Below are 24,338 nucleotides of genomic sequence, written 5' to 3' on the forward strand. Positions count from 1 at the left end.
TACATTTCTCCCAGAGTAAATGACTAGATCTTGTCTTAAACTTCTGTTGAATAAGTAGGTCCTGCCCAGATTCTCCCTCTTACTACGGTTCACTTTTTAACTTTTGAATTGCATCAAACATTTAGTTCTTTATAAAATAATACATTTGCTTTCTTATTATAGAATTTACTTTATACTTTTTGGTCTTTAACAATCTATTTCTGTTTCCCCCCACAAATAGTAATATTTTCATATCTCAAAATAAAGAGCTGTGCTTTAAAGCCTGATTATTTTTCTCTTACATACCTACCACCCTGGACCAATTATACCATTAGTGGCTAAGAGGAAGGAGAGGCACAGGAGAGTACAATGAACTCTTATTCCGTTTGCACCTGTGTAGATAGAATGACGTCAAAAGTCCTCCTTTTAAGAAAAAAAATCATTCCGCTTTCTCGTGCCTGACATCTTTTCTCTTTCTACCTCTAGCATAATTTATTTCCCTAGACAACCTAGAGTATTTGTTTTTCTTGCTTGTGTATATCTTTTCTCGTGTTTTGGGAGCAAGGGCCCTGTTAGCCCACATAGTACTTATAGCAGATGCACTTTGATTGTTAACAGAGGTATTTTCATTTAAACTAAGTCCAGAACATACTTGGCCTCCTCCAGCTCCTCAGTGCGCTGGATGGCATCCGTCTCGTATTTGGTCCTCCACTGGGCAACCTCACTGTTGGCCTTGGACATTGCCCTCTGCAGCTCGGCCTTGGCTTCCTGCTCCTCCTCATACTGTTCCCGCAGCAGGTCACAGTCGTGGCGGGAGGACTGCAGGGCGTGGGCCAGAGCACTCTTGGCCTGAGAACATAGAGATTGGTGACTTAATTTTATATCTTTAAAGTGATGTTTATTTCCCATGCTCCCATAAGCCACTAGATGAAATGACAACAACAACAACAAGAAGTAGGGCTTACCTTTATCTCTTCTTCAAGCTGCCTTTTCAGTTCCTCAATCTGTTGTGTGAAAGCTTGTTTACCCCTTGACAGCTGAGAAACTAATGAGTCCTTTTCATCTAGCTGGCGTGCATATTCACCTATAAAAGACCAAGATCCAGAAAACTCAACCTTACTTTGGAAATCAAGGCTCTAAAATAAAAACTGGAGCAGGGAAAGGGAGCCATCTGAAACATGATGGAGAGTGTGGATTACAGCAAACCACCAACACCCACTTCAAACCTGATGAGCAAAGCTATGTAAAAATGAGAAGTATGGGAACTTTGAGGTATGTTACATGCTTATGAACAACACAAAAGATTGTGGAAGATATTTAAGGTTATTCAATCACAGTAGAAATTAAGAAACATGTTAAAAGAAATGTAAATCAAACCAACAAAATATTCCAGTGCTTTTTATCTAAGGCAGTAATGTACTGGTTTACCTTCCATTGAAAGTTGGTTGAAAGAAAGGATTTATTCTGTGGAAAGGAGGAGACTTTGAGCAGTTGCCTGTGTAAGTAGAAGTGATATTGAAAAGAAAATCCTGGAAGCATTTTTATTTTAAGAACTGATCAAGTATCCATCTACCTTCTGGATAACAAATCAGTTCCCAAACTAAATGGCATTTAAATTTATCTTCAATTCTTTACATACCATAATTCAGAAAATATACATAATATAATGTACATAACATACTATGTTAGAAAGGAAGGAAAACCTTTCAGCACCATTTTTAAGCTAGTTACCTGAAAGCTTTATCTCTGACATTTAATAAGAATCACAAGTTTCATTTTTTTAAATGCCACTGAATTACTAGGAATAAACATGTATTGAGGAAGAGAAACTACAAGGAGCATCTGACTTCTTGAGAATAGTTTTTCTTTTTCATGAAATATACTGAGCACCTTTATAATAATAATAAAATCCTTATTTTGAGCCTTATTATAGAAAGAACAATATATGAATAAATGTGAAAGAGTATAGTGATTCTCCAACACTTTGACCTGCCTATTACTTTAATAGCCCAAATGACCCATAAAACAATTTCCTTGTTGTTCTGTCTTACTTGGAGAGGTAGAACTTTGGTAAAAAGTTGGATGAGTCAGCAGAAGGCGGAGTAAATGCAGATGCTTTCCAATTTCGCTAATCAAAGATCTACAAACCTCAGTTGAATGCTCCTCGGCTGGGTTGTGGTCCTGAATATCTTTCTACTTTACTGTGTTAGTTACCAGCAATTGGCAAGACTTCAGGAAAAAGACTGGAGTAAGCATTCTTGGACAAATCACTTCATCACTACCACAATCTGTCATCTTTAAAATGGGGATAACGTTACGGTCTAATGAGGAAAATAAAGTAAAACATAGCTTGTGAAAACATTTTGAAAAGTGAAAAACGTACTGTGAGAATACACTTTGTATTTGATAACTTTTTGATTAAAGCCAAATGTGCTTTAAAATATTCAAAAATAAAACGGCCTGGGTCTATTCATCTGTCTAAATATATCTATATCATCTGTATCTATGAAAGAAAGCAGCCCCATGCCAGTGATTAATAATGTGTTCATGTTAGCGGGTGCCTCCCAGGGAGGTAATATATGATCTCAAGTAACTCAGAGTAGAGTTTTTCAGCAAATTGAACACCTAGGGTAAATTTCTCATTCAAGGTAAACACTGGTAAATGGCCCACCGGATTCTGTCTGCAGGCGTGCTCTCTGAGCCGTGAGGTCATTGATCAGCCGCTGATGCTCTTCTTCCTTGGACTTAAGTTCACTCATTTGATCTTCTAGAGTGCGGCACATCTTCTCAAGGTTTCCCTGCATTCAAAAAATGATAGAAGGCACCTCAAGCAAGCATTTGGACCAAGGGAAGTTTCAATAATCCAAATGTTCCTTAGGAGATGCAGTACTTACTTATTTTGAGAATAAACCATCTTTGCAAACAAACAAAAGCAATGGAGGTCTTAGATTGTGATGGAAAGAGTAACAAGATAGTCTAAACATACTGCTTTGTTAATTTAACTACTTTACTAAATTGTCTTATATGTGATATGAGAATAATGATACTTGATTCAGTTCATGAGATGTTTTTGAGAAGCAGTTTATATTTATGCTTAAGGGAAAAACAAAAAGCCCAATAATCAGCATGAAGCATTTTAAAAATCTCTAAATATATAGTTGAATTGTATTTTTTTATTTGAAAGAGCTTACCTTTCCACTCTCCATATTATTTGGGTGTGGCTATTCTCAGATAAAGAGTGAGCACACCAAGGTTGCTCCCTCTCCCCCAAGCCCTACCTTGCATTGCCTGAGTCTCCTCCTCCAGTTACTAATGATTCTTGAAAGGTTCACTCCCACCTGTCCTACAGAGGTCTCTCTAAGACTTAAGTCATGTTTGTACCTTGGCTTTGGAGACAGTTTCCATGTTACTAGCAAGGTCATCAATCTCCATCTTCATCTCACTCTTCTCCTTCTCCAGCTTCTGTTTGACCCGCTGCAGGTTGTCAATCTGCTCCCCGAGCTCGGCCACACTATCCGCGTGCTTCTTCCTCAGGGTGGCCGCCGTGGCTTCATGCTGCAAGGTGGCCTCTTCCAGGTCCCGGCGCATTTTCTGGAACTCAGCCTCTCGCTTCTTGTTCATCTCAATCTGGGCCGAAGTGGCCCCACCAGCTTCTTCCAGCCGCTCACTGATCTCCTCCAGCTCCCGGGAGAGGTCAGAGCGCTGCTTCTCTGCTTTGGCCCGGGAAGCCCGCTCTGCCTCAATTTCCTCCTCCAGCTCCTCAATGCGGGCCTGGAAATGGTCAAAAATACAAACTCAGCTTCTTCGTGTCAGTAATTTTTTGCTGTTGAATTAAACAGTTGGAAATCATGTGCTTACCTGTAACTCCTTGATCTTCTTCTGCAGCTGCATCCCAAGGGCCTGTTCATCTTCAATCTTGCTTTGCAGATTGCTCATTTCAAACTCTTTCCTGTTGGAAAAAAACTTTATGCAAGTCACAGAAATATTAATAATAATAATTTCCCTGTCAAACTTTTGTCCTTACTGCTTACTTTTTAAGCTTTTCATCAAGTTGTAGTTTGTCATTTTCTATATCCATTGTGGATTCTTGAGCCAATTTTAGGTCTCCCTCCAGTTTTCTCTTTGCTCTTTCTAGATCCATCCGGATTTTCTTTTCTTGTTCCAAAGATCCTTCAAGCTAAAAGTTAATAATGCATCAATACAGTTCCTGGAATGGTACTACCTTTTGTCCCAGGTTGAACTTTAAAACATTAATTCATACCTAATCAGAAAACTTTTGATTTTTCTATGAATTAAGAAGATTTGCTCCGTGGATTCCATTCTCATTAGTATTTACCTAGTCCAAGGATTCATCATTTAAATAGCGAAATGTGCTTCATTATCACATTATTACAATAAACTACTAGTGAGACATCATGCCTTCTATATCTCCCTACTGGAACAATTGTGGTCAATACTTCTCCATATAGGCTGGACACCATGGTAACATTTCCAAACCATGACCTTTGTTAATGTCTCCCTTACTCAGACATTTTAGTGGGTTGTCTATTAGATAGCAGATCACGTTTAAAGCTAAATTTACCTTCCACATTCCTAATTCATGGTCTGTTTTGTGTCAGTGAGAGAAAACATTATTGATTAATGCTACTTCTTTGTTGTTGCTGGACTCCTGCTTAGAATGCCCTCCCTCTTCTCTGTATCTTCCCAGAGCCACTCTCCTTTCAAGCCCAACTAAAGTCTTGTTTTGTCTGTCTAGCTTTTCTTTGTGAACATGTTTTCCTGCAGTTCTTTTTACCCATATTGTCTGTTATTCACATCTAACTTAAATATTTTAGAAATTTCTTGTGTGTACATCTTAGCCCTTGTAGCAGAGATGATGTTCCATACTCCTTATTCATAGGAGGCACTCAATAAGTATTCATTATGTCATAAGAATACAAACTCGTGCATACTTGTTACAAAATAAAAAATTGTTTTTACATGATGTTAGGCTTACGTCATCCACTTGTTGTTCAAGCTTGATTTTAGCTTTGGTCAGGGTGTTGACTTTGTCCTCTTCTGCTTGTAGGTCATCCAGGGTCTGCTGGTGGGCCTCTTGGAGGGCCTTCTTCTCCTTGGTCAGCTTTGCGATGGTTTCATCCAGGCCTGCCATCTCTTCTGTGAGGTTTTTCACCTACAAAGGTTAATAGGCAGCTTAGTTGCTGTACAGCAGTTTAGTTGCATGGCAAAACCTCTATACAGTATTGTAGAATATGATTCACACCTTGTTCTCTGTGGCATGTTTCTCTTTCTCAACCTTGGCCAGTGTCAGCTCAAGGTCATCAATGTCTTTCTTGAGTTCTGAACATTCATCCTCCAGTTTTCTCTTCTTGGCTGTCAGCTCAGCATTGATCTCTTCCTCATCCTCAGCTCTCTCAATTGCCTCCTTGATCTTGGCCTCAAGTTGGATTTTTGTTTTGATGAGCTGGTCACACCTTTCCTCTGCATCAGCCAAGCTATCTGCTTCCTGAGATGAGACAATAGATTTTAGTTCCCTGAATATTTTCAGATTTTATTAATATTTTTGAAACCAAACAAGTAAATTATGTTTTAAGGCCTCAGGTTAATTTTCATTAGCTTTCCAGTATTCAGCAAACATTTATTCAGCACATACGATTCTAGAGATAATAAAAGTCGTGGTTCCTGGTGAAATTATGATATAATTATATTTGCTATAACCTGTATGTAATTGGTTGGTATATAATTTCAGATCATCTTTCTTTAATATTTATTTTCAGAAAAGTTTAGTTATGAAAAAGCAACAAACAAAAGGATTGGATATTTAGTAGGTGGCTAAGAGGCAGGGGTAATAGCAGAAAAGTCCCTTAATGGGAAGACATGTTCTCCAGTGACAGAGTAGTTTACAAGTAAAGGGAGCACCTGGAAGAACTAAGGGGGAATGAAACATGTTAAAGATGGTACTTAGAGAAACTCTGTGAGAACAGGGACAGTTTCTCTGGCTCAAAGTTGTATCCCTAGTGTCTGGAACTTCATCAGATATTTATTAAATGGATAGTTGATGGAATGCTGTTGAAAAGAGGTCATACTATATTCAAGGGAGAGGAGTATACTTGGACAAAGTTTAGATACTCTCTTCACTTATCTCTTGATTCTTGAAGGTGTGATAAACTGCTCCTCAATTTGGGAAAACCCTGATCTATACAAAGAACAGGAAAGTCACAATGCCAACCTAGGTATTTGCAATTCATCTTCCTTATTATGTATTTAAATCCTCTAGGCCCAATGGGACCAATCTTTTCCCTTTCTGAATTCAGACAACTAGACAGTAGCCTTTAATGTTTCTGTTGTTGATTTTCGTGGCAGCAACAGAACTGTAACAAAAATGGGTTGGACAGTGGCCCTTGATGAAATTTTTCTCCCCAAGCCTCTGGATATTTATTGGGATGTCAGAATGAGAATATCAACCCTATCTCTCATGCTTTGTATAAAAATTGACATATCTACAAAAAGCATTGCCATTATCCTTGCCATGATCCTATTCTTGCAGGTACTAGAAAATTTCTAAAAATGAAGCTGAGCAAAAAGTTGCTAGGGGCCTGTAGATATAAAAATTCAGAATACTGGTTTCAAGTGGATGCATTTTGATCACAAAGTCTCCTCCCTCTTCACTGACAATATTGTTCTTTTTTTTGCTCTTCTTATTTTGTTCAGTAGGGAAAATCTTAGGAAGCAGTGCTCACTTTATTTCCTATTCACATTCTGCTAGGAGAAACAATGGGGGAAAGGAAAAATGTTTTTTATTTTTCTCTTCTTGACGCAAGGAATCCTACCACAGTGATTTTTAGCAATGTTGTATATGAAATTTTATAGAAAATTCTAAGGAGTTGTGTATTAGGAAAGGTTAATAACTAGTCCCTTAATTAGGTAGAACCTAGACCTTTCCTTAGTGATCACTGAGCTGAAGGTTTAGCATCAGGTTATAAGAAACAGGTCTAATACTCACAGCTTGAACCTGGAGTTGCAGGTCATTTTTCTCTTGCATCAGAGCAACCAATTTTTCTTCCAGCTCTTTTCTTTTGGCCTCAGCTTTTGCAAGGCTTTCTTTGGTTTTTTCAAATTCTTCCTTCATGTTGGCCATCTCCTTCTCTGTCTCTGCACTCTTAAGGAGGGGTTTGATCTTGAAATACAGCTTCATCCAGGGCCAGTGCTTCACATTCATGAAGGCACGGATATTGTACTGGATGCAGAAGATGGACTCTCTGTGATAGAACAGAAACGTCCAAAGTCAGATTATAACAGGAAACAGAATTAAAAGGCCTAGGCTGATGGGGTTAAGTAAAGTATCCTTATTCATACCTTCTCTCCACCATCCTCTGGTACTCCACTCTTGCCAAGAACCCTCTGCACCTGGCCTGTGTTCGGGTGATCAGCTGGGCCAGCTTCTCATCTCTCATCTCCTCTAGGAGCCCCAGAAGACCAGCTTTGAAAAATACCTGTGCATGGGCAGAGTTGCAGATCAGAAACTTTACATAAAGTTCAAAGGGACGGGAATAGCCTCAGGTCAGATTTCGAGAATATTACCTTGGTGTGACCAAATTTATACTGGGTGTGGTCAACGTCAATGGACCCAAGCAGCTTCTCAGAAGCCTTCTTGCTATCGATGAATTGTCCCTCAGGGATAGCACTTGCATTTAATACCTTGTATCTATTTAAGCCAAACAAATAAATGGTATCTTATTTGCCACTAACAAGACATTGAAATAGCATAGCCATTGGGAAGTCTAACGTAAACAAGAAATTGTATTTACCCCTTTATCTATTCTCTGTATATTCAAAAGATTTCAGACTTTCGTATGCCAGTACAAAGTCTGTTGAGTTTATTTCTCTTCTCTCAATTTTAACAGAAGGTATAAAGATTATTCATTGAAAAATTAAAGAAAGTAACAAGAACCTCTTAAAATAATGTATAGTGAGAATGTCTGACCTCTGTTTGAAGTCTGCATAAAGAATTCTGCTTGGAAATCCTTTCCTACAGATACGGATGCCTTCTAGCACACCGTTACACCTCAGCTGGTGCAGGACAAGTTCGTGCTCCATGGCACCTAAAGGAAAGAATACACATGCCATATTTCCTGGTTTAAAGCAAATACACCAGAGCTTGTCTGGACAGTCGAAGTGTCTTACCAGGAGTTTTGGTTTCATTGGGGATGATGCACCGTACAAAGTGGGGGTGAGTGCTCCTCAAGTTGGTCATCAGCTTGTTCAAATTCTCCTATGAAACCATGTGAATTTATAGTTTAGAAAATGCACTGTTTTCTTACATTCATATTTATAGACATAATTATTGTGATCCCTGACATTGGTTCAATTCTAATGAATCATATCCAGATTTGAATTTTCGAAGAGTTATCTCTGGAACTTCCACATTCCCAATATGTCCTCCTATTTTCTATTTTTATACATTATAAACATGTTTTTTCTATTAGCTATTAAAGTGGTGTTCACAGTTGTTGAATTTTCTAGCATAAGTTGTAAATTTACTATGAACTCTAAACATATGGAAATACTCTACCCATACCCTTTTCCCTAGATACGTGGTCTGGTTTTACAGCTAATTCATTATCTTCCTCCAAATCACACATTTCTTTCTTTACCTGACATTCAATTGCATCTGCCTCTCTATCATATGCTTATTCCTTGTCATAGATACAGAACTGTGTCCTTCTGGGGGTCCATGGAAAGTGGCCTTCTAATGCCTCATTCTGGGAATTGTCAGAAAACTGACAGGCATGTTACCAACTATGTAAAGTTTTCCATCCTATGGAAATCCAGGTTTTTCAAAATAACTAAATCTTCAGTTATTAGAGAGTGGGATTAGAAATAGGATTGCCAAAAGAAAGTTTTCCTTAAAGAGCTATTTCTTATCACATCTGGTTTCTTATTTCCTTCTTTTGACTCAGCCTCCAGTTCCCACCACTTTTCTTCTATCTTCAACTTTCAAAATCTACAAATTTCAGTTCTATACCAATATATACATAAGCACCAAAATCATTTGGAGGCCCCTAAAAGGCTCAGACAAGTCTCATGTTATATTTAATCCTATCTCAATAGACTCTTTTAAGTGTCAAATGACCTCAGTCCTAGGCCCCAAAATTGAATTTTGCCAGCTGATGCTGACTTCTGCAATTCACTGTCATCTCTCCTGACTCCTGTGTCTTTTGGATACTGAGGTACCTCTTCCAAACTATCCCAAAGCTCCCTAAAACTCAGTTCTACCACTATCAGCTGTCCTATCTCCTTGAGTCACATCCAGTTCTAGAATCCTTGCAAGATTATTTCCCTTTGCCCACATGATAGAGTAAAATTTAATGTCCTAAACCTAATGAAGGAGAGAAAATTAAGTTTGTACCCTGAAGAGAGCAGACACGGTCTGGAAAGAAGAACCCTTCTTCTTGCCACCTTTTTTACCACTGGCCTCTGAGGGGGACAAAGAACACACAGGCCATTATAGGATAGGCTTTCTCTGGTTATGTTTTATACATTAAGAAAATATTAATTCTATTGAAAATTACCTGCTTCGGCTGCTGTCGCCCCAGAGAAGAGAAGAGCCAGAGTTTTCATTGAAGACTTCTGGTATAGCCCAACCACGGTCTCATTCAGGGGGTCCTTGTTCTTGTCAAGCCAGCCATTGATGTTGTAGTCCACGGTGCCGGCGTAGTGCACCAGGGAGAAGTGAGCCTCAGTCTTGCCTTTGGTAGGCTTGGGCTTCTGGAAGTTGTTGGACTTTCCAAGATGTTGTTCATACAACTTGTTCTTGAAGGAGGTGTCTGTTGCCTTGGGGAACATGCACTCCTCTTCCAGGATGGAGAAGATGCCCATAGGCTAGGAGAATGAAAAGAAATAAATTCCATTTGAATTCTGACTGCTTATAGAAACAATATGTGACATTAATGATCCCATTTGAGTAAATGCATCCTCTAATTCCATAGAGTTAATGAAAACTATTTCTTTTGGTCAGAAGCCATTAACTTAACATTTATTGGCTGCTGATCCAAGAGACAAGTGCTGTGTCAGGCTCTGGATGACGGAGCAGGCTAGTCTAGTGCTGTCCTCTTGTGGAGTTTGTGTCTTTACCCCCAAGGCCTTAGAGCAATATTTTTACAAGTGTGACTCACAAGTTAGCTGCATCAGAATCACTTGTTAAAAATGATGATTCCAAGGTTTCATCCCATCATTACCAAAAACTATTTCTAGGGGTGAGATGAGGGCAACCTGCCATTGTAGTTAAGTACTCTTGGTGAGTCTTTGGCACAACTGGACTTTGAAAGCCTCTGCTTTAAAATACAGTACTAGAACTTCATAATAAAGTCATAAATTCAGTAATAATGACTCCAAGGATGACAAATAATAAGTAAAAGATATTCTAGTCAATGCTCTTTCTATAAGGAAAGATGGCTCTAAATGTGAGGCTTTGCATTGCAAACTGTGGGTAAATGTTGAGTTCTGGACTCTATAGAAAATATTCAGTCTCCTTTTACCAGAATACATACCTCAGAGCTGGCAAAAGAAGGAATTTCCCAGCTTTATTTACAAGTAGAAATCTTTTACCACAGCATATACTAACTAAGGTTTTATGATTTTTTTTTTTTGAATACTGTATAGCAGTATAATCTGTGGTCTGAAAAAAAGCAAGCAGACCTTCTCGATGAGCTCAATGCAGGCAGCCAGGTCCATGCCAAAGTCGATGAACTCCCACTCGATGCCTTCCTTCTTGTACTCCTCCTGCTCCAGCACGAACATGTGGTGGTTGAAGAACTGCTGCAGCTTCTCGTTGGTGAAGTTGATGCACAGCTGCTCCAGGCTGTTGAACTATATAAGTGGAAAATACAAATTAACTTTCAATTTATTATGAAAGCCTCTCTGTGAAGGGGGCTTTTTTCAGTTGGTTAGCCTAACTTCCCCTTAGAATGGAATGGTTTTGTTCTGCCTGTAACAAGCCCTCATTCCAGCCTCTCTCTGTTTCTCTTTCTCTCTCTCTCTCTCTCTCTCTCTGTCTGTCTGTCTATATATATATATATATATATATATATATATATATATATGTTTGTTTTCTTATTTGAAAAAGTATGGATTGGTCTTTCTGTTGCTGCCTGATGACAGATTATTCCTCTCTTTCTATGTTGGCTTGGGAATGTCTGGAAGTGCTCTTGTCCCTAAAGCAGAGAAAATTGTATCAAATTTCTATCACTCCACACATAGAAAAAGGTTTAAAAATGTGACCTCTAGATGAGACACATCCAAGATATTTCTGTCAAGTAGAGGACTTCAGTGGCCTTATTTCCTAAACTATGTAGCAGGTGTTCTTTCTCAGGCAGACAAATTTGAGTTTATTTACAATGCCATTTCTATCCTCTGTACCTGGATATTACAGAGGTTATCCTAATATTTAAGCACATTTCATTTCTCTTAATTAGACTTCAAGATAGGAATCTTGAAGTCTTTCTTTTAAGTTTGTCATTGTCTTTCCTACCTCTATCTTTGATGCCATTGTCACCCTCATCATCTTCTTTATCATTTACTGAGTACTAAATGTGTGCTTGGGGATTGTGCTAAGGGCTTTAAATTAAAAAATCTTGAAACTGGCAGAAGGATCTCAGAAGTGAGTCCGTTATCTGGAGTGCTAAGTGCTGTACCTACAAGTCCTAATCCTAATTGAATTTGCCCCATGATGGTCAGGTACCATTCCCATTATCACACACCAAGGAATTAACAGAGCTGGAGTTTGAATCCAGGTCTGTCTCATTCCAAAGCTCATGCCCTATCATGCGTCTGTTCATGTTTCTTTTGGTTCTCTTTCATGTGTCAGTTAAGTTTATAGTATAGCTATTTTTCATAGACTCTTTCCATGCATGACTACAGTCATGCTGTATGACTGCAGTGACAAGATTTGTAACCCTTTCTGCTTCAAAGTTTTTCCTAACTCACATCAAAGATCTCAAAACCAGCGATGTCCAAGACCCCGATGAAGTACTGCCTGGGCTGCTTGGTGTCCAGCTGCTGGTTGATGCGGGTGACCATCCACAGGAACATCTTCTCGTAGACGGCTTTGCCCAGAGCACCCACCGCATTGTATACCTTCATAGATAGAGTAATGTTCGTTGGTGTTATTACAGATGTGTCTTGAAGGCCTGGTATGTGTATCATTCACTGAGGTCATGCACTTACCTGCTGCACGGTCTGGCCTTTGGTGACATACTCATTGCCCACCTTGACCCTGGGATAGCAGAGGGCTTTGAGCAGGTCAGCAGAGTTCAGATTCTGGAGATAGGCCGCCTTGTCAGCAACTGCAAAAACATAATTCAGGTACCCAACATGACCTACTGTGGGTTGCACAATTCATAGGGGCAGAGTATTGAGTGAATCACTTTATTGAAAGTCTATGTGGGGGTACATATGTCCATCAGAAGCTCAGATGTAAAGGAGACTTGAGTTAGGAATGGGAATTTTTTGTCTATATTCTCTCATTAAATCCAGATGGAGGTTTGTTCAGTACCTTCGGTGCCATCTGGCTCAGCTTGCTCTTCACGCTGCTTTTGCTTGAATTTCATGTTCCCGTAATGCATCACAGCCCCAGTGAGCTTATAGATGGACACTCTTTCATCAGAAGTGAAGCCCAGAATTTCAATGGCACTCTGCCGGGAGAGATGAGAAAACAAAAGTTAGGGTAGAAGACACTAACTTATTTAGGAGAATTTATACTATTTCCGTAACCACATCTACAGTGGGATGTTATTGTCATTCCCATACATGATGGATTTTTCAGAAAAATCCATATGTAACTTACATCTGTGGCCATCAGCTCTTCTTGGTCATCAATGCTGGGGACTGAGATCTCCCCCTGACTGACAAAGGCATAGTCGTATGGGTTGGTGGTGATCAGGAGCATTTCTGGGTACATAGAATTCAGAGTATATGTTTTACATTAGAAGATATTAGTAGAGTGATTAACTTCTAGCCTGTGAATTTAAGTTCTTTCTTACCAATTAGATCTGGCTTCTTGTTAGACATGATCTGATAAAAAATATGGTAGCTTCTTTCAGCCTTTAGCTGGAAAGTAACTCTAGACTTCTCCAGAAGATCTGCAATGGAGAGTAGACATCAAATTAGGTAGAAAAAATTACAAAGTGCCCTGGAGTGATTTTGGAACTTGAGGTCATTAGCTGAATGTTTTTAGCCCCTTGAGATTTCAGTTGAATATTCCCATGAGGTACCACATATTACATCTCTACAAACACCATTGCAGTTCCTCTTACTACCCCTAGAAAAAAAGGGAAACATGCTTGGTCCAAGACATATTCACTTCTCATACAGAAGATCCTTGACATTTGGAATTTAATTGAGTTTTGACACTCCTCCCTCCCCAGAGTCTCCTGTTACCCTGTAACAGAGGGGCTCTAAAAGCAACAGTTCTCAAGGGCGAGACAGGAAGAAATCACATAGCCTCAACCCATGGGTAACTCATTTACTTCTAGTGGTTTTTTTTGTTTTTTTTTTTTTAAGAAAAATTTGAAATCATTCTGAGATGAGATACTTCAGATAAGCCCAGCAGTTCCTGGCGGTTCCTACAGAATCATTAGCCCACGCCTGCAGTGGGTAAAGCACACTGTAGGCTATGGGTAAGACTGGCATTAACGATTAGCTTGTTTGGCAGCAGACTGGTGCTTTGCAGGCTCCATGCTCAGCAGGAGCTGCAGAGTGTTCCTCCAAACCATCATTTGCCACTCTTGGATTATATTTAGGAGGTCTTATTACTCACATGTTTCAATATCAGCAGAAGCCAGTTTGCCTGTGGTACCAAAGTGGATCCTGATGAATTTACCCTTGCAAGTAAGAAAGAAGATGTGATATACAAAACTTGAAGCACACAAGAGAAATGACATTGAAATACTTCAGACATGCTATCTCGGGCATCTGTGACTAAGAGACTTACGAAGCGAGAGGAGTTGTCATTCCTCACAGTCTTGGCATTGCCAAAGGCCTCCAGTAGGGGGTTGGCGCTGATGATCTGATCTTCCAGAGTCCCCTGCAAAGGCAAGAGCAATCCTCGCATCTGGGGCTCGGGAATTTCTTACCCGAGAGCCCCAGCAGAGCCCGGATCCTGACCATGGCAATCTCACTCACCTGCATTTTGCCAGAAGTAGCTTCCTCCTTCTTCTTCTCCCCAGTGACTGCAATTGTTGCAAAGTACTGGATGACACGCTTGGTGTTCACAGTCTTCCCTGCTCCGGATTCTCCGCTGCCAAACAAAGACCAAACATATGTGAGAAATTAAGCTCTGTGGCAAATGAAACTACTTCTGCATCAGCATTTCCTACCTCATGCATCTGTCTTTATATCTTTCTGCCAGAGAGTTTTTTAGGTCTTTCTCTTCACCCTACATATAGCTCATATTACTTCTGTTGCTTTGCACTGACAAGAAGTAGAGAAATTCATTCATTATTCATGTAACGCATATTTCTTGAGTGCTTAAAATGTGTCAGGCTCTCTTTCAGGTGCTGAGGCTTGGGCTTGAGGGGCCCCCAGATCAGCCACATAACAAATAATGTAGTAAATGGAACATTATTAGTAAGAAACTCTACAAAATACACATATATTCTTCAGCCTCCTTAGACTAGAGACAGGGCTGAAGTTTGGTCTTTGAAGGAATAGACATTCCCTAAGTAGGCCTTAAAAGTGAACCACTGGTGACATTCCCAAACTGCTCTACCTTCAGAAGGCTGTATGCTGCTCAGCACCCTGTACTGGGTTCTGGCCATTCTTAGAGAAGGCATTTTACATTTCCTACTCCCAGGAAAGTTCTGTGGAACTTTCAAGGCTGGGCTAGCAAATGAGGTAATATGTAGCATTGTTATTTTACATTCTGATTCAATCTAAACCCTGCAGTAAAGCGGAAACAATATTTAGTTCCGGACTGAATCATCCCATTGCTTTAGTGTGGGGGCATTAACTAATTTCTTCTTTTGGTTTGTCATTTTCCCAGTGAGAATAAAATACCAGTGAGTCTCAGAATAGGAGTACATACGTGATCAAGATAGACTGATTCTCCCGATCTAGAAGAAAAACAGTGGGTGATTAGCGTATGTATCAGTTACACAAGCAGTACTTTCTAGAGGGAAATAGAATATTTGAGTATAAGTATAATATTTTCAATGGAGTTTTTCAATGTATTTGTGGAAAGTTGTATATGGTACTATTCTTAAGCCTCTTAAATTGGAGAAGAGACAAATAAAATATCATGTCTTAAATTCCTTAAGTCATTATAGGAAGTGTGTCCTGTTGGTTTAATACAAAGAGCAGGATACTTCAAAGCCTAACACATTCCCTAGTTGTCACCTGTAGACTTCAATGGCATGTTGTCTGCTGATTAATGCTTATAACTGAAAAATGCATAATATGATAAGGGTTTGGGATGTAGTTTCATAGGTTAAATAGTGTTGATCAAGCCAGGGTTGAGATTTAGTTTCTAAATGGGTTGATTGGCTTCACAAAGAAAAACAAATTAGGTCTTATGGCCACAGACTACAGCGCTAACTATGATTAGCCTTCCCAAAAGTGTGCCATGTGTTAAAGAAAGCTAATGTAAGAGAGGTGCCTCAATCAAAATAAAATCCTTTAAGGGAGGAAAATAATAACTTTTGTTTATATGCATGTAGCCCCAAAACATCATCTTCATTCAAGGAGAGGATATCCTCTCTGAGATGTAGTCTGATGACTCTAAAGAGATAACAGTACTTCTAAAAGATCTAACTTATAATCAACAAGAAACTGAGGCACTAAAAGGATTGAACACATATTTTTCATGTCTATTTAGACAATATATGATTTAGTTGTTACTTAATCTTACTCTTATTACTTAAATATATAAAATAACTCATGTGTTTGCAAGCAAGGAGACTATGAACAAATAATGGGGTGGAGCAGCAGCGTGGTCTGGGACCACGCAGTGGGGTCAGCAAAGCTGAGTTTTAGTCCCAGCTTTATAGTATAAACCTCTCTGTGCTTTAATCACCTCTTCTGAATAACCAGGGAGTTGAATTATATTTTTCCTAAAGGTCTTTTTAGCTCTAACATTTTGTAATTATGGGTGGTAACATAATCCACGTGAAAATCAGTTGAACCACTCACCAGTCAGCATGAACTGATAGGCGTTGTCAGAGATGGAGAAGATGTGGGGCGGGGCCTCCTGGCGCTTTTTGCCTCGGTAGGCTGTCACCACTTCTGCATTATACACTGGCAACCACTTGTAGGGGTTGACAGTGACACAGAACAGGCCCGAGTAGGTCTACACCAAAAAAATATATATATATATAATTATTTGATGGGGACCTAAATCATGTACTATTTTTCAAAAAATGTCAACTATTCGCATGAGTAGAAAGGCCATGAGTAAGAACTCACGTAGATCATCCAGGCTGCATAACGCTCTTTGAGGTTGTACAGCACAGCAGGCTCATGCAGGTGAGTCATCATGGCCATGTCCTCGATCTTGTCGTATTTGGGAGGGTTCATGGGGAAGACTTGGTCATCTTTCACAGTTACGGTCTGGTAGTCAAACAAGAGAGGTCAGGTCAAAACATGAGTGTCAGCTAACCAACCCAAAATGAGGCTCAGTCTAATCAGCTCCAGATGTTTTACTCACACTTCCGCCTTCAGTCTTGGCTGTCACCTTCCCTCCTTCCCTGCTCTGCACTGTGGCCTTCACAAAGGACTCCTTGGGGTCCGCCACAAAGACTGATGTCTTGGCATCAAAAGGCTTGTTCTGAGCTTCAATTCGCTCCTTTTCTGACTTTCGGAGGTAAGGAGCAGCCTCCCCAAAAACGGCCATCTCAGAGTCGGAACTCATGGCTGCAGGTTATTGATGGCAGCCCAGTGAAGGACCCTGCCTGGCAGAAGAAGAAAAGAAATTATAAAAATTCAGAAACTAGACCATTAGATTCACATTATTTTATTTTTTTTTTTAATTGACTGACCAGTTGAGTGCTGAGCATTGCATTGGTATGACCCTCTCCCTGGCTTGGGTTGAGGATGAAATGTCAGTCTCCTTGTTCTGTCCCAGTGCTGACAGATACTTAATCATGCATTTGAAAAGAGACTGTTGTTTCTGGCTCACCTTCCACAATCTCTTGGCTGCTTTCTCTGTTTCATTTGTTATGCATATTAATCTTTATTTGTTTAAAGCTGCCTATCATTGGCTTATACAGAACACAGAGCTAAGATCACAGCAGGATGTTCTCTAGTTCTTTCACTTCTAGTTTTTCTTTCCAGCTGGATTATAAGCATCTTGCAGGCAGGGAGCACTGTTCTTTTGATGGTATCCTTTACACCTCTTAGAACACATGCTGGATACAGACAAGGGCTCAAAGCCGATTTGATGAATGAAAAGAACAATAGGAATATGTTGCTACAGTATTGGGAACTACTTTGTACATGGTGAAAATCTTCTCATTATAAACTAGGGAGTTAGCAAGACTACCAACTATAAAGGAAAGCGGAAATGTGGGGAGCTTTGTTTTGCATTGCTTTGTTTTCTGTTATTTATCAATTTCTCTTGTCCTTGTATCATAATGTAGATAAACTTGGCTTCTTCACCAGTCTTTAGCATTTATCAAAGATTTATTTTAAAATGTTATTACCTATGTTTTCTTGCTTTATTTTCTCATAAAAATTTCACAAAAAATTTTCTTTTCAAGAACTATCTCTTGCTGCTTTAACTAGCATTCTTTAATGCTGTCAATAATCATCATATGTAATCTATTTTATAATAATAAAGATACTTTTTCCAGGAAAGCTCACTTGGGTAAACGTTTTCACATTTTTTCCATTTAAACTACAGTAACTCAGATAACAATTACAATGCTTTGTCTTGCTGAAAATGCTCACAATCACGTTTTGCATCACATATATACATATATATTTTTTTTAATTTCCATTTTACAGATTCTGAAACAACGTGCAGACTTAAGCAAGTTTTCCAAGACCACGATTCAGACCATTGTATTTATCCATTTAGACATTATCTCAAAGTTTTTTAAATTGTATAGTGCTGAGTATAAATAAGCTGTAGTACAGAAAATTTATATTTTCTCTGTAAATGACATTTTGAAATGTTGTATTGCATATTGTAATACAATCATTTAAAAGACAAGCTACAATGCTGGACATAGAAAAATTGTATATAAAACTCCTGAAGACTCTGAGAAAGCATTTTCATATATTGCAAAGGATATGAGCTAATGAGAACCAGTTTCTAAAATTGTCCACAGAGTTTTTTAAGAGAAGCACGATTTGTCATGAAATTGAACTGCTTTTATTTTTTTCACTTCCCCCACCCTGACCAGTCTCTGAACCACTGCAGAAGATTCCTTGCACTCTATGAGGAATGAGAAAAAAATCAGGCTCTTACCTTAAAGATGCAACCTTGAAGAAGAAGGTCAGAACTGTAAGAAAAAGAGCAAATTTCTTCTGATCAAATTCTAACACTTACCACTTACAGCATAATTCTTAACTGAGAACCAGGAAATGACTGGAAAGACTACAATATCTAATTAAAATTGCCACAGAGTAAGTTGGTGCTTCGCAGGCAGAGCTGCCAGGGGCAGTGAGAGCCAGGATGTGCGGCATGCACACGGGCAGCCAGACATCCCTTGGCGTCCTCCAGACAGAGCCCTGTCCTCACACACACTTACCTTGACGCTTTCTGAGGAGAGACAAGTCATGCTCATTCCAAGGGTACTTTTATAGGATCAAATATGGAAAACACGTAACCTCCTCCTCTTTCTTAAAACATTTTTGGCAAAACACGTTTTTGGCATTGAAGGTCTCCAAGCCTAATTCCCCTCATATTAAAGATGTTTGGATATAATTAGAAATATTTCCTCTCACATTGGGTTAAGTATATGAATCAATCTCCTATAAATAATTTGAGTTGTTGGCAATATGAAAGTGATCTGTCTGTGGAATAATGCAAGGTGTTGTTTCAAAAGCAGCTAAGTTCTGGAATCCCTGGACTTTGTTGCCTACTGCTCTTCTGTTTCACTCAGTCGCCTGTGTGAAGTCTTTTCGGTTGCCTGCACAGTTACAGACAGTATACTAGGGAGGAAAGTTTCTGCTTTTTAGCTGAGTGTTATAAAAAGACTGTTGGTTCCTCCCAAGAAGGGAGGATTTCTTTTTTTGCAGTTTATTGTGCTTTTTCAAGGATGCTTGGAAATTTAATTTTGAAACTTGTTTCATGAAGAGCAGCTAAAGATAGCGTCTTTTGTTTCCTTTAGTAGTTGCCTCTGATTCATTGTCAAATCATTCCACTTACACTTGAAACTTGCTCCCAAATTGTATTGCCTTGCCAGGCAGAGATGTCCTGCTTCTCTCATTTTTTTAAAATGCAAGTTGTTTGTGAAGTCCTGTTTCCTCTATGAAACTCAACATAAGAAAATATTAGAAACGGGGCATTTCTCTGTCTAAATATGCAGCATGTGTGACCTCTCCTCTATCAGCTACCCAAGATATATATTTAACATTTTGTTTACAAACATTACCTGAAGATTGTTTTCTGTCCTAATTTTTAACTTTAAAAAAGTGTGCTTTATTGTCTCTGTGACTTTGCATCTCTCTCTATCAGCACTATCTTACTGGGACTGGGACTGGGACCAAATTTGCTTGATATACCCTATTTTGCACCCACCTCTGTAGTATTGTATGTGTATTTTAATTGATTTAATGGAAATAGCTTGCCTTAGAAAGCAGACATCTGGAGATACTTTTTGTAATGGTCACACGGTTGTATTACCATAAGGCATCATCTAATCCATATCCCTTATTTTACTAATAAAGCAACTGAGATCCAAAGAATAGAAGAGAATCTCCACAAATCACACGACTTAGACTCTGGTCACCTGAATTGCGGTCTAGAGTGCTTGCTGGTGACACTCTTCTACCTGGAATAGATTAAAGCCATCAGGAAGGGTCTCGCAGGGGATTTGCATCCGAGACAGGCTTTCCTAGTCAACTGTTATCACGCTGTGTTACCACAGGGACATCATTTTCCTTTCTTACAAGTCCGTTTCTTTATTAGGCATCAGCAAAATGTGGGTAAGGATTCTCAGGAAGAGAGAACATTTTAATAATGCTCTCAGTAGGATTTGATGGGAATTTTAAGACAATCTTTTGTTCTACTTTGGATAAACTTTTCAATGAGTAGAAAGTGAGACATCATTTTTGGTCATTACTGCCAAGTCGTGAGGCACGTAAGCATTAACAAGTGATACGGGAACAGAGTGAAAGAGGGGCAGTGAGGGAGAAGAGTGATTCCACATGCTTCCTGAGGCCAGTGCAACAGTGCGCGTCCAACTTACCTCTTAAACTGCTTTCACATGGCTCATTTAGATCATTCTCACACGGTGCCATTTAAACCAAGATACTCTTGCCTTCTGTTCAGATGGGAAGTTACCATTTAGCTTTTCCTTTACGCTGTCCAGAAAGGTTGTATTTTTGGCTATGCATCTCGTATTTTAAAAATCTGATTTTCTAGGAAAACTTCTCTGAGTAATCCAGATTTCTACCACATCTAATTTTTGTACCAAACTTACGGTCATCATTATGTGTATTGAGTATATATTTGAATAATTACTTTGAGATACGTATTTTATTGATATTTTTAGTCTTTTATTTTGGCTTTTTATATGATTATACAGGAGGCCACAAAGCCTAGAAACATAGGCTAATAGCTTATTGATAATACATAAAATAATATTCTCTGTGTCTCCAGACTTGATATCCACCCTGTAGTTTTCACAGGGAGAAGAGTCACATCTCACTCATGTCAAACCCATTACCCAATGCACATACTGTGGGCATGTGGTATACTGGTATTAATAATGAAAATATTCATGGGCTAATTAAGAATACCTTGGATTTGTATTCTTGATAATAGTTACTAAGCAAAAAGATTTAATGATATGGTTCAGTCTGTATCCCCTATGTGAGAATATAGCTAGTGCCATCCTTTGCACAGAACTGGAAAATTAGGTTCATCGTAGGGGAAGCAGGATCTTTCTAAGATTTTACTATACCAAGATGTCAGGAAAGGTTAGAAAGAAAAATGGCTTCCAGATTTCTGTTTACCAGAACAAGCTTCCCTGATAAGTGACACCTTTATGATCTTGAAGTGTTGCTATAGACCTAAAATAAAAGTGAATACATAAGTACTTTTTGGTGGCAGGTTGAATGTGATTGATAGGAGAGAGAAAAGACAAGACCAGTCTAAGGATATTTTTTGCAAAGTACCCTATGCTTTTATTTCCTTTGCAGTAGGGTAGAATAGACAATAAATACAGAGGAAAATGACTAAAGATGTCACATTTTGTGCCTCTCTTCTGTCATTCCATGGCATCAGGACTTGATCACTCTTCACTTATGACTTTTGTATGAACCTCCCGGCTCTTCACCCGCAGTTTATTGACCTGGGACTCAGCAATGTCGGCCCGTTCCTCGGCCTCCTCCAGCTCATGCTGGAGCTTGCGGAATTTAGATAGATTTGTGTTGGATTGTTCCTCCTGAGAATGAAAATGGAATTGTAAGGAACCCATACTGGGCATCTTTCTAGACTCTTTAGACCAAAGGGAAAAATAGACTCGGTGTCTACAGATAAGCAAAATCTTACCATCTCCTGGATTTTGCTTATCATTGAAATTAATTTTATGATTTTGGGGGGCTTGGTGTCTCATAAATAATCACTTCTCTATTTTTGCAACAACACATATTAAAACATATATACCACATGTAGAGCAAGAAAAAAAAATACAGGCTCAGAGAAGAAAGCAAGAATATTAAAGCCATGGTTGTTAATGCTCACTATAAGATGATGACTATTCATTTGGGTTAGATATTCTTTATCATATTAAGGATGAATTCATTAATAGTTTTTAAAAATTGAAATAAATTTGAATTTTATCAGATATCATTTTGGCATATTTCAAAATGATCACTGTTTCCTCCTACATTGTAATGATTTATTGACAGATTCCCTGATATGAAATAATCCTTACATTGTAAGAATTAAGCCTATTTAATCACTGACAGACAATTCCTTTAATAAAGTAAGGGCTTACTGTTTAGTAATTTATCTTCGCTATAACTGTATTCATGAGTAAAACTGCCTTTGGTTCTCCTCCCACGCCGCCCCCCCGCCCTGTTCTCTCTTGGACAGGTTTTGGTATGAGGGTTATATGAGCTACTTAAGATGAATTGGACAGCTTTCCATCTTTTCCCATGTTCTTGAACAGCTTACATAGCTGGGGGATTATCTGTTCCTTGAAATTTTGAAAGATTTATCTGGACCCGGGTACATTTACAGAAGTAATTCTGAAATAACTTATTCAGCTAACTTGATACTTTATATTCCTCTAGAAAAATTATAAGTTTCTTCAGAATTTCAACTTTATTGACATACTTTGTATTTAAAAAAATCATCTATGTATATGGCTTATTCCCTTTCAGATTCCTAATTTTGTTTGTATTTTCTCTCTCTTTTTCCTTGATTAAACTAGTTATAAGTATATTTTATTAACCCCTCAAAAGTGATCAAATATTACTGAAATTATCAAATTAGAAAAGAATATATGCTAATTCATCAATTTCTACCTTTATTTTTAAAAGTACTTCTTAGTTCCATTGTTTTATGATTATTATTTATAATTTCTTGATTGGACTGTCAGTTTATTCATTTATTTTTATTTTTGATTCATAATCTAAGCATTTAAAGCAGTGAATTAGCCTCCAAGCACAACTTTGACTACATTCTATATGTTTGTAAAGGTAGCATCTTTTTGTAATTTTATTTATAATTAATAATTATTCAGTAATTATGCTTTTTATTTCCAATTACCCAAGAATTATTTAGGAAAGTTAGTTTTTCTTAATATTTAAGTACTTGGGAATTTTTGTTTATGTTTTGTCATCACTTTACCATTTTATGACACTTGTGGCCAGAGAATATGGCCTGTATTATTTCTGCTTTTAAATTTTTTGAGGTTTCTTTGTGGATTGAAAGTTTACTTTTAAAATCAAGCTATTGATATTACAAATGATAAGCAATAAATACAAAAATGTACAAAACTTTTTAAGTACACAGTCTTCTATAAAGCAAACCGCTTGTTTACTACAAAGGGTAGTAAATCTAATTATTAGTTTTTCTTAATCTGAGGGCTTCCCTCTGCCCTTCTATTGTAAGAATACTTACAGCCTCCTCAGCTTGCCTCTTGTAAGATTTCACCTTTGCCTGCAGTTTATCTACCAAATCCTGAAGCCTGAGAATATTTTTTCGATCTTCTTCCGTCTGAAAGATTATGAAAATTTCAGGGCCTTACTTACTAAAGCACATGACTATTGCATCATTGCATATGAGTATTTAATGTATATTTCAAACAGTGTTTAGGTGCTAAAAACTACCGTACCTGGTAAGTGAGCTCCTTTACTCGCCTCTCATGTTTACGCAGACCTTTGACAGCCTCAGCACTACGCTTTTGCTCGCTCTCAACCTCCCCTTCCAGCTCACGCACCTGCAAATAAGAAGGCTCTTAAGAACTTTGATCCAATAAGGCATTGGAAGGTGATGGAAATAGGCAGATATTGGGACACCCACTCTGGCCTCCAGTTTCTGGATCTGCTTCTTGCCGCCCTTCAGCGCCAGCTGCTCAGCCTCGTCCAGACGGTGCTGCAGGTCCTTCACCGTCTGCTCCATGTTCTTCTTCATCCGCTCCAGGTGGGCGCTGGTGTCCTGCTCCTTCTTCAGCTCCTCGGCCATCATGGCGGCCTACATAGCAAATAAATCAAGAACATCAAGAAAGCTATAGATGTCAGAAAATCTCACTGCTCAATTAATGGAGAAATGCGACTGTCACTCACATCAGTGATGGCCTTCTTGGCCTTCTCTTCTGCATTGCGGGCTTCCTGGACAATGTCCTCCATCTCTCCCTGAATTTGGGAAATGTCTGTCTCCAGCTTCTTCTTGGTGTTGATCAGGCTGGTGTTCTGTTTAAAAATAAGTTATACTTTTTAAAATTGTTTTACCAAAGTACTTAGTGGTAGCCATTTTTCGAAAAAAAATTCAGATAAAAATTTGCAAGTCAAAAAAATATGCCCTTCAATATTAAAGAATTTTGTTATGTGATACAATTAAATAAAATTGAAATGTTATAGAATATTGAGCATTCAGCATCTTCAAGTGCATAGTTCGTAAGTTGACCAAATTGCTCTCTAATTTCATAATTGCCATTTACCAATAAGACCATTCACAGGGGTAAAAA

The 24,338-nt window shown here is 38.5% G+C and overlaps 2 protein-coding genes across 2 annotated transcripts in view; both read right to left on the minus strand.

The window, feature by feature from the left end:
• Positions 1 to 16,882, minus strand: part of LOC105818057 (myosin-1-like) — a 25,436-nt gene extending 8,554 nt beyond the window's left edge. Inside the window, exons 1-28 of the mRNA XM_012653925.1 lie at positions 16,679 to 16,882; positions 16,438 to 16,581; positions 16,165 to 16,321; positions 15,062 to 15,089; positions 14,161 to 14,275; positions 13,970 to 14,062; positions 13,796 to 13,859; positions 13,020 to 13,118; positions 12,824 to 12,927; positions 12,533 to 12,671; positions 12,205 to 12,323; positions 11,965 to 12,114; positions 10,678 to 10,848; positions 9,552 to 9,861; positions 9,389 to 9,456; positions 8,164 to 8,251; positions 7,964 to 8,081; positions 7,561 to 7,684; positions 7,336 to 7,472; positions 6,983 to 7,238; positions 5,243 to 5,485; positions 4,976 to 5,152; positions 4,011 to 4,156; positions 3,838 to 3,928; positions 3,361 to 3,750; positions 2,651 to 2,777; positions 945 to 1,063; positions 632 to 828 (exon numbers count right to left, since the gene is read on the minus strand). Of these exons, the coding sequence (XP_012509379.1) occupies positions 632 to 828; positions 945 to 1,063; positions 2,651 to 2,777; positions 3,361 to 3,750; positions 3,838 to 3,928; positions 4,011 to 4,156; positions 4,976 to 5,152; positions 5,243 to 5,485; positions 6,983 to 7,238; positions 7,336 to 7,472; positions 7,561 to 7,684; positions 7,964 to 8,081; positions 8,164 to 8,251; positions 9,389 to 9,456; positions 9,552 to 9,861; positions 10,678 to 10,848; positions 11,965 to 12,114; positions 12,205 to 12,323; positions 12,533 to 12,671; positions 12,824 to 12,927; positions 13,020 to 13,118; positions 13,796 to 13,859; positions 13,970 to 14,062; positions 14,161 to 14,275; positions 15,062 to 15,089; positions 16,165 to 16,321; positions 16,438 to 16,581; positions 16,679 to 16,882 (4,178 nt within the window). The remainder of the gene's footprint in view (positions 1 to 631; positions 829 to 944; positions 1,064 to 2,650; positions 2,778 to 3,360; positions 3,751 to 3,837; positions 3,929 to 4,010; positions 4,157 to 4,975; positions 5,153 to 5,242; positions 5,486 to 6,982; positions 7,239 to 7,335; positions 7,473 to 7,560; positions 7,685 to 7,963; positions 8,082 to 8,163; positions 8,252 to 9,388; positions 9,457 to 9,551; positions 9,862 to 10,677; positions 10,849 to 11,964; positions 12,115 to 12,204; positions 12,324 to 12,532; positions 12,672 to 12,823; positions 12,928 to 13,019; positions 13,119 to 13,795; positions 13,860 to 13,969; positions 14,063 to 14,160; positions 14,276 to 15,061; positions 15,090 to 16,164; positions 16,322 to 16,437; positions 16,582 to 16,678) is intronic.
• A 4,424-nt stretch (positions 16,883 to 21,306) lies between these two features.
• LOC105818058 (myosin-2-like) overlaps positions 21,307 to 24,338 on the minus strand; it is a 25,746-nt gene continuing 22,714 nt past the window's right edge. Inside the window, 5 exon segments of the mRNA XM_012653926.1 lie at positions 21,307 to 21,587; positions 23,273 to 23,368; positions 23,487 to 23,591; positions 23,675 to 23,845; positions 23,938 to 24,083. Of these exon segments, the coding sequence (XP_012509380.1) occupies positions 21,435 to 21,587; positions 23,273 to 23,368; positions 23,487 to 23,591; positions 23,675 to 23,845; positions 23,938 to 24,083 (671 nt within the window). The 3' untranslated portion in view covers positions 21,307 to 21,434.

Source organism: Propithecus coquereli, unplaced genomic scaffold, assembly GCF_000956105.1.
Source record: "Propithecus coquereli isolate 6110/MARCELLA unplaced genomic scaffold, Pcoq_1.0 Scaffold435, whole genome shotgun sequence".
In the NCBI taxonomy this organism is placed as follows: domain Eukaryota; kingdom Metazoa; phylum Chordata; class Mammalia; order Primates; family Indriidae; genus Propithecus; species Propithecus coquereli.